The following is a 9,439-nucleotide window of genomic DNA, read 5'->3' as shown; positions in this document are numbered from 1 at the left end:
TTTTTATAATTTTTAACTTTGAAAAGGACCTTTCACCAAATGCAACTGAAACCGGCAATGTAAGTAATATTCTTAGTGCTATTGCTGTGTTTGGAACTGTTGAAATTAAGTCATTAGTAAAAAGATATTGTAATGGGGTTTGTGGATCATTAGACTGGTTTTCTGGAAAATGCAACTTTAAAGTATTGATTTCATTAAACAAATCAATACTGTCAATGTCTGTTTCACTACTTGAATCGTCTTTAAGCTTCAGATTTAAATCCTAACCAAGTTAAAATATCATTAATTATACTTCGACCCATGTCAGAAGAATTATTAACAAAATAATTGCAATTTGATATGCAATAGAATTGTTCGAATACGTACAAGTACAAATTGAGAAGGAAGCTCTGTAGGGATTCCCTATTTTCGCCAAACCTGTCAACTTCTGTCATACAGCACGACTATTGGTACTTGGCTTTCGGGTGCCTGCCAGATGGTTCAACCTGCCGACAGACGTTTCACATTGCATCTTAATTCTGATAAATGCCAATGGAGGCACTGTTGACGCTATAATATAAATAAGAATATAGTAATTGCTGCCAGTCGGATTTTTTTCTCCATGCGAAGACATTTCTTATGCTATAAGTAGGGTGGGTATTATGACAATGACTAATTATTACGTGACCGATCGCTCGATTTGCCGCCCCTGGACGTGCCGCCCGTGTGCGGTGCACACCTTGCACGCCCGCTTACGGCGGGCCTGCCCATTGGTATCCCTTCAGTTTGACTGTAAAAGTTTTCACCATACTTGAAATGATCATTTTCTATTACTAACAAACATAACACAATGCAACAGTGAAAAAACTTTTTTGAAAATGTAGGCGTTCTTTGTATTTTGACCTCCTGAATTCAAAAATGATACTCAAAACATTGTATCAACCAAAGTTTTGGCACTAATCGTATACTTTGCCAATAATGATATCACATATAGAAGTAGTACATATATATGGCACACGAATCATGCAGAAGTAGAATACAAGTTTAAACAACAACAAATTGAAATATATACACAGTGAACAGATGCATACAGAGAATGTGGTACAAAACATGTACTAATATCATTCATTGTGTGCTTTCTTAGTTGTCATGGCGTGTTCCCTGCTTTTCCTCTTATGGGGAATTTCTGTTATGTGCTCACGGTGAAGCATCCAACAGTAGTCGCCCATCATCCGAACATTTAAGTTTTTTGGTATCGTTCCATGTCTTTGATATCCTGATGGAATCTTTCACCCTGTTCCTCACTTACAGCACCCAGGTTTGGAGGTAAAAAGTCAAAGTGCAAATTTAAAATGTAACTTCAGACTCATTGAGCATCCCAACTAGGGATTGCAATTGCTGGATCCCTCATCCAGCAATCCAGCTGGATTCATCACATTTTTCGGCCTGTTGGATCCAGCACCTGGTGCTGGATCCAACGCTGTGGATCCGCAAATACTCAATTAACTTTCTAAATAATGGCGCAAAAGTTTATGTTGTCGGCCTTGCCGCTTTGCTACGTGCGCTATCGCTCGGTGGTGAGAGCGATGTTGCCATTCAGTGCGGCACGTGCTACACCTTCTCTCTACACCGCACCGCCCGCCCTTTTACCTCTGCTGATCTAATTGCCAGTTGACTTTCCGCTCTCGCTAAATAAAGTGTTTTCACGCTAAATAAAATAAGTAACTCCTATCCTAGTCCTGGTGCATAATTCTAATTTACGGTTGGTTGTGACGTCAATGAATCACGTGACGGAACAATCGCAGTTTAAACTGGCCGTAGAAGCTCTCTGCAGAAGAGTTGAGTTTGATAACTGCTGACACAACTCTGAAATCTGTCTTAGACAAACTAAAAAGCCAGGACACAATCTTGAGTGCCAACCTTTCTGAGGCACTCCGCAAAATAATCAGAGAACAGCATCTTACCAAGGTCACAGGGATGCTGATTTACATACAGAACCCGAAGAAGTATGACCATAAAGTTAGAAAGCTTTGTTTCACATGCCGAAAAAAATGTAATGATAAATATGCTGAATCATGTAAATACATATGTAGTGGAACCAGCAGCAATGGCAGAGGATATTACGGAGGTGGAAAACGATGATCCAGATAATCCGGATTTCCCGAATTTCACATTGGAACAAGAATTAGAGATGCAACTAAAACTTGAGAAAGAAAACTTCATGAAACGGAAAGAAATTAGTACTGAGAAGGATTATGATAAGTTATTAAAAAAGGAAATGGCTGTTTATGAAAGTGAGAGAGTCAGAGGTGAAAACTTATCTTTGATTTATCATTATTTGATGACACTGAAACCAACTAGCATAGAGGCAGAAAAGGCCTTATATAGGGAGGGATATACATGCAGTTCATTAAGAAGTAGGTTGGGAGACAACACCATCAATACCATTTGTTTCTTGAGATCCTACTTTTAGAAAAGTCAAAAAAAAAATAAAAAAAATAAAATAACAGAAGTGATTGATTTAATTTTATTTAATCCTTTAAAATACTTTATTCAAGACAAGACTAATATTTTATAACTTCTACTCTAATTCTATTAAGTAAGAGTTTTTAACTTTTATTCTATAAGTGGTTAGTGGGCTAGGCTAGGCAATTTTATTGTGAAAATTAGTGAGAAACTGAGACTACCTAGTTAGTTAAATAGTTAATTAAATTAATGAGTATCAGTATCTTAGATATATGATGATATGAATGTATGTGATTCATGATTGTGATAATAATAACTAACTACTAGACTACTACTAATTACTTACTCACTACTTTACTAACACTAATAATTAAATTACTTATAAATAACTACAGACTGATATGTAGAGCCTATATAAGAAAACTGGTAAGACTGATAGCCACTTAGCCACTGATTATCCGTCCTTACATTATTATAATATAATATATTAATATAAATTAATTAGTAGAATTACCTTTGCTATTATTTAACTTAAAGATTACATTATAATTATAATCTAACTAAACATTGAAAGTTAATTATCTCAAGTGTTAAACCGAACCAAAGTTAAGTTTACTACCTAAATGTGTAAGAAGTTTTACTGATTTATAGTAACCAGTCTAAATAATAAAAGTTTCTTAAGTATTTAAAAAAATGTTACAAATACAAAAATAGATATTTGAAACAGTTGCCACACTTACCTAATGCCTTGACAAACTGCTTCATTATGCCCAGTTTGATGTGCAGAGGTGGTAAGAGTATTCTGTCTATTTTTACTAGAGGGTCACACTTAATATTTTTGTCTCCTGGAACCAATTCCAACCTTTGAGGCCACTGTTTTTGCTCCCAATGTTTGTCACGAACCCAAGTTCCCCTGTTTCATCTGTGAGTAGAAACTCACAGATGAAACAGGGGAACTTGGTATATCCTGATTGTTGTCCTAGAAGCATACCAACACTTTCAAATCACCACACACCATCCAATTGTGATCCTCATAATGAATGGTAGTAAGAAGCACCTTAATGTTGTCATATGTTTCTTTCAGGTGCACAGAATGGCTGACAAGTATTGAGGCATACATGTTACCATTGTGCAGCAGAACTGCCTTCAGGCTTCTTTTAGATGAGTCAATAAACAGTCTCCAGTCAGCTGGTGCGTACGAAATGTTGAACTGACCCATCAAACCTTGTACATCACTGTAGTATACTAACAAGTCCTTTTGAGCAAAATATTGTATGAATATCAAGTCCCTTTTTCTGTAAAATGTAACGGACGTACCAGCTGCTAACAAATGTCTTTCATGCAGTCTTGATCCTAGGAGCTCTGCTTTATCCTTTGTCAGTCCCAGATCATGGACTAAATCATTTAGTTCTGGCTGAGTGAACAGAAGAGGGCCCTCATCTGTGCCTACTTCAAATTCAGTATCTTCTGTCTCCTGAACGGTATCTGTGTCATCATTGTCATCCATAATTAATGTTTGCAGAGGCTATGGTATAGGTATATGCAGGCCATGTGGAACAGGACGAATCACTGAGCAAATGTTGTTCGGATACTCAATGCTCTTCTTGTTTTTCTTGTTGAAACCTGTAACCTTACAAGAGCAGAAGTAGCCATTGTCGGTATGATTCTGTTCCTCCCGCCAGACCATAGGGATGCCAAATCACAATGACCTCTTCTTTCCTGTTGCCCACCATCCTAAATCTTCTATACACACAACACACACAACCTGTGGAGCCCATGCTTTATTGATGTCGCCTAGTTTCATTCCAAAATAGGCGTGGTAGACCTTTTTCACGAAAGCAGAAATGTTTATTCAGTCTTTTTTCACCACAAGTTCACCATAAATATAACAAAAACAGTTAGGAGAGTTTACACAGCCTCGGGTAGACATTGTACACTAACACGTACTTCCTTGCACAAACATAACACAGTGATGGAAAGGCAGTGCCATTTGTAGTGTGGCAGTTTGCTGTGTGCCGCTAGGGGTGCAATTGTTGAACAGTTGAAAGTGATGCGCCGCTTCTGAGCTTCATATGGTGTCTTCATGTATATTATCATTATTGCAAAATATGTGATTTGTGCAAAAACTGTGGGTGATACGATGTTTTGAGTACCATTTTCGAATTCAGGAGAACATTTTCGAAAAAAGTTTTTGTGACTTTGCAATTTGTTGCATTGTGTAATTTAATAATCCAATCTGGTGCTTTAATTTTCTGTAAAGATTTTTCAATATTATTCTTTGTTATACTAGGATACATATTTTTTGTGTCTAAAGATAACAATTTCATATATTTATTTATAATAATATTTCTGTTATTTAATGTATTTTATGTTTCAACATTTTTTAAACTGAAATCGGATGTTTCTTACATATTAAGCTTATCCTTTAAAAATTTTTCTAAATTATAGTATAGATAATTTTTAACATCAATTCATAGTCTATACTTAACTAGATTTTTGTGTGTTTTTACTCTTATATTAAATTTAGGTATACAATTGTTTTTGCTTTTTATTTTTTAAAATTATTCTTGTTATCAAATCTTGTTTTTTTAAAACTTCTAATTCCTTATTTAATTCATTTTAAATTGAATTGCTACTTTTGAATTGCTTTCAGAGTGAATGTAATCATTGAAAAAGTATGTATCAGTTCAAGTTAACACTATACAATTGAATTTGTAATTATTAACAAAGAAGTTTCAATTTACTATATGTATTGTATGAGGGCAGTTTTTTCAAGCTCTGATGGTCCGTAAAACAAAGACAAGTAGTGTAAATAACAAAATGAATTTATTACCAAAAGTTAGGTACAAACATGGTTACTTTTTGACATAATCACCGTGAAGATTGAGGCATTTGTCATACCTGTGGATGAGCTTTTCCAACCTCTTGTCATAGAATGTTGCCAATGACTTGAGATGGGCCCTAATGTTTATTTGAAGATCATTATTAATCTCAAACCTCTGCCTTGCTAGCCACTTTTTCAGTTCAGGAAAGAGGTGGAAGTCTTCACACATTAAAAAGTTCCAAGCTGGGTGAAAGTCTGAAAGATGGAAGTCTTCACCATCTTTAAATACCCAGCATATAGCCCCGATTTAGTGCCGAGTGGCTTCCACCTCTTTCCCGAACAGAAAAAGTGGCTAGAAGAGCAGAGGTTTGAGACTAATGACAATCTTCAAAATTACATTAGGTCTCATCTCAAGTCATCGGTGGCAACATTCTATGACAAGGGGGATGGAAAAGCTCATCCACAGGTATGACAAATGCCTCAATCTTCACGATGATTATGTCGAAAAGTAACTTTGTTTGTACCTAACTTTTGGTAATAAATTCATTTTGTTATTTACACTTGTCTTTGTTTTATGGACCTTTTGGAGTTTGAAAAAAAACAGCCTATGTATAATACATTGGAACAACATATAAAAGGAAAAGTAAAACAATGTAAAATTAAGTCATGTACTTTAAAAAAAATTGATCAAGTTTGTTTGGTTTTTATTTTTTCAATAACATTATCACTTAACCAATATCACATTTTGTACCAGTATATCCTCCTGCCAAAACTCTTAGTTACATTGAAAGATGGAAAAGTCATTTTAAAGGTTAATGAAAGTTCACACTAACAATGAACAGTGAAAATACATGAGAAATCAAAAAGTAATTTTTATTCACTTTGTGAAATTGATTCACAGTACGAAGTGTGGAAGGCAGTGTGATTTGCTAAACAAGAAAACTTGTTGAAACCACATCATATATTATTTGCTCTGCTTTTTGAATTTTATGGCAATTCACTGTCAGTGTGGACTAAGCTGAAGTGAATTATTTTTTTTGCTACATAATTTGCTTTTTTGCTTTTCTTTCTAATTAAAATTTTTCCATTTTGAAAATGAATAATACATAATTGAAAAACAAGTGCTGTAGGATACCAAAAAATGTGTTGTATAAGTGTAAAATTGTATAAATGAAAAACATATGGATATAAATGAAGTGTTTTATAATGGAGAAAGTACTGTGCAGAAAATATTTAGTATATAATTGCAAAAAACATACAAATGAAAAACATATAAACAGTGTTGACTATATACAATAGGTGATGCCAGTGATATAACTTTAAGTTAGTGGGCCTGAAGACAAAATATAGATTTTTCAATCAGACACTTCTTGTTAATATGACTCATAGATCATGTTTTGGGAATCCAACTGGCTACTGCCAATCATCCTACCTAATATTCCATGTAAAGCACTACCAAGGAGACCAAAGTTTGTCTTAAGGCATGACTCTATTCTACATATCTATAGTTTTATATATGATATATGTAAGTTTTAAAACTTTAAATGCTTTTATGCTTATGTGCTAAGGTAATAAATTAAAATCTTCCATTAAATTTTAAATTACCAACTTATATTAATCATTTCATTAAAATTACAGAAGATAGTTACTATAATTTTAATAAAATGATTAATATAAGTTGGTAATATAAACAATCACTTATGGCAGCTGCTATTTCGTAATATAAAATTTTAGAGAAGATTTGAATGAAACTGGAGGAATTAAGAAAAGCACCAGAAGAGTGAGACATGAAGATCAACAGAGCAAAGACAGTATATATGACATCTGGTGGAGGGAATAAGAGTTATATACAACTCCAGGGTGAAAAGTTAATAACAGCTTCCAAATTTAAGTATCAGATCATATATAGCAAGTGAGGAAGAATGAGTGCAGAAATCCAGTATAGAGTTCATAGTAGATGGTGAACTGGAGAGAGACCAGTGGGATACTGTGATAAGAAAATAAGCTGCAAAATGAAAGGAAGATTATATAAAACCATGGTAAGACCTGCAATGATGTATAGTGCTGAGACATGGGCAATTACATGAGCCCTTGAAAAGATGGAGACAGCAGAGATGAGAATGCTGAGATGGATGTGTGGTGTAACAAAGAACAGAATTAGGAATGATTACATAAGAGGAACAGTCAAGGTGGATCCTATAAGTAAGAAGATACAGGAAAGTAGATTAAGATGGCTTAGATATGTGGAGAGAAGTGAGGACTAAGTTGAAAAGAGGATTGGGAAGTTGAAAGTGATAGGGAGGAGGAAAGAGGGAAGACAAGTTGAGATGGAGAGAGAAGGTGGCAGAAGAGGGGATGGAGGAGAAAGGTTACCCTGGATAGAGAGAAGTGGAGAAGACAGATTAAAGATGGGAATGTTGATTTCATATAAACATGGGAATAAGCTAAAACAAAGAACAATAATATTAATAAAAAGAATTACTTCCAAGTTCACCTGTCCAAGTGCTTTTTCTGCCTTCCCTGTAGTTATGTAGTTATGCCATTCAGTGATGCAATTTCCATAATTACTACTATATGTTTTTATTTTTAAAATGTCTAATTTTCTTCTGAAATTTACAATTATAATTTGTATAATTACATTTATTTGCAATTTAACATTGCATTCTGAAAAATATTTAAGAAAGTAAATTTTCCAAGTTTTTAAATAAATTAAATTAGGGGAGAAATATGAAGTTAAATGTGCATTATGCATAAATTTGAATGAAAGTTTTCTACATAAAATGGCAAGTTATAATAATTGATATAATAATAATATACTATAATAAATAGCATTTAAATTGAATATTTGCAATGATTTCATTTGAATTTAATAAATATTTTGTAAAATTTATTATCTATAATATCAAATTTTGATAAATTTAAATATAATACTTTCATGGAATTAAATTTCAAATTTTTTTTTCTTTGTAGCACAGAGCTAGAGTGGCCTTATCATCATGTTCCTGGGATCTTGAAAAGGCAACAGAAACATTATTCAGCTAGATAATATTTACAGTTTAATAAATTATCCTTATAGGACTTAAAATTTCACGCCAAAAAATAAATTTAACTGATAAAAAAAAAGTTATTTTCTGCATTTAGAATGCATGTTGAAGTATCTTCCATTTAGCATATCAGACACCTGGCAGTAACCTTGTTGGTTACTTTAATTTAAACTTAAAAATTTATTTGCATTTTTATATTTCTCAACTGTAATTTTACAACTGTTCTAAATTAATATGTTAAGATCCTAATAAACAATTGTGGTGATAGATTTTTTAAATAAATTAATCTCATCTCTAGCCCATGGAGAAAAATCTTTTTATAAATATGCTACATTGCCAAAATGTTTCAGAATGTTAAATAAATGCATTATATTGTTAATGGTTTTTCAATGATTTAAGTGTATATCAGCCACTTCACCATTAGTTGTTTTAATTATGACATCTTTTTTCATAAAGAATATTGCTGATACAGGACATGCATCACGAAATGTCGACACTTTCAAATATCATTTTGTGTTTGTGTCTCTGTAAACAATGTAAAGAAAATGAAATATATGAAAAATGAGATAGATGTATAATGAATCACACATTCTTACACATTGTAAACAATATATCATTTAAGTTAATGTCAAATAAAGAAAAATAAATGACAGTTTTTATATATGAGTTTTGTTTATTTATTTTTTTTTACATTTTTTCAATTGCATGAATCATTTAAATGCACTTTTTATTTTTAATCAAATTTTTGATGCCCATAGGACAATCAAAAATTGAAAGAAAAAAAAATTTCATTTTTATATGGGATAATACCAGAACAAAGAAAAACATGACCAATCACTAGAAATGCAGAAAAAACTGAATTCACAAAACTAATTTTTACCTAAAATAAAAATCTATGGCTCTACACACAGTGAAATATTACTATATGTATGCAGCATAACTTTCTTTGATGCCAAAATTGTATAATGTTTGTTAAGCTTAACTAGCAATTGGGACAACCTGTAAGGGTTGATGCTAACAAGACTATTGTGTATTAATTAATATTTAATAGTTCAAATGAATTACTATTAATAAATATTTATGTATTTTTTTCTAAAAAAACTTTAATACAATGCCAATAAAACAC

The 9,439-nt window shown here is 32.7% G+C and overlaps 1 protein-coding gene across 3 annotated transcripts in view; it reads left to right on the top strand.

The window, feature by feature from the left end:
• The window catches only part of LOC111617835 (ubiquitin-conjugating enzyme E2 K-like), a 58,640-nt gene extending 49,666 nt beyond the window's left edge, over positions 1–8,974 (top strand). For all 3 annotated transcript variants that reach the window (XR_002755497.1, XM_023359147.1, XM_023359146.1), the window contains one exon: positions 8,240–8,974. Coding sequence is in view for 2 of the 3 variants with exons in the window: in XM_023359146.1 (XP_023214914.1) it covers positions 8,240–8,311 (72 nt within the window). In the remaining variant the exon portion in view is untranslated. The remainder of the gene's footprint in view (positions 1–8,239) is intronic.
• The last annotated feature ends 465 nt before the right edge of the window (positions 8,975–9,439 follow it).

Source organism: Centruroides sculpturatus, unplaced genomic scaffold (assembly GCF_000671375.1).
Source record: "Centruroides sculpturatus isolate CEXI.00-Female unplaced genomic scaffold, Cexi_2.0 scaffold104, whole genome shotgun sequence".
In the NCBI taxonomy this organism is placed as follows: domain Eukaryota; kingdom Metazoa; phylum Arthropoda; class Arachnida; order Scorpiones; family Buthidae; genus Centruroides; species Centruroides sculpturatus.
This window is presented reverse-complemented; position numbering and strand designations above follow the sequence as displayed.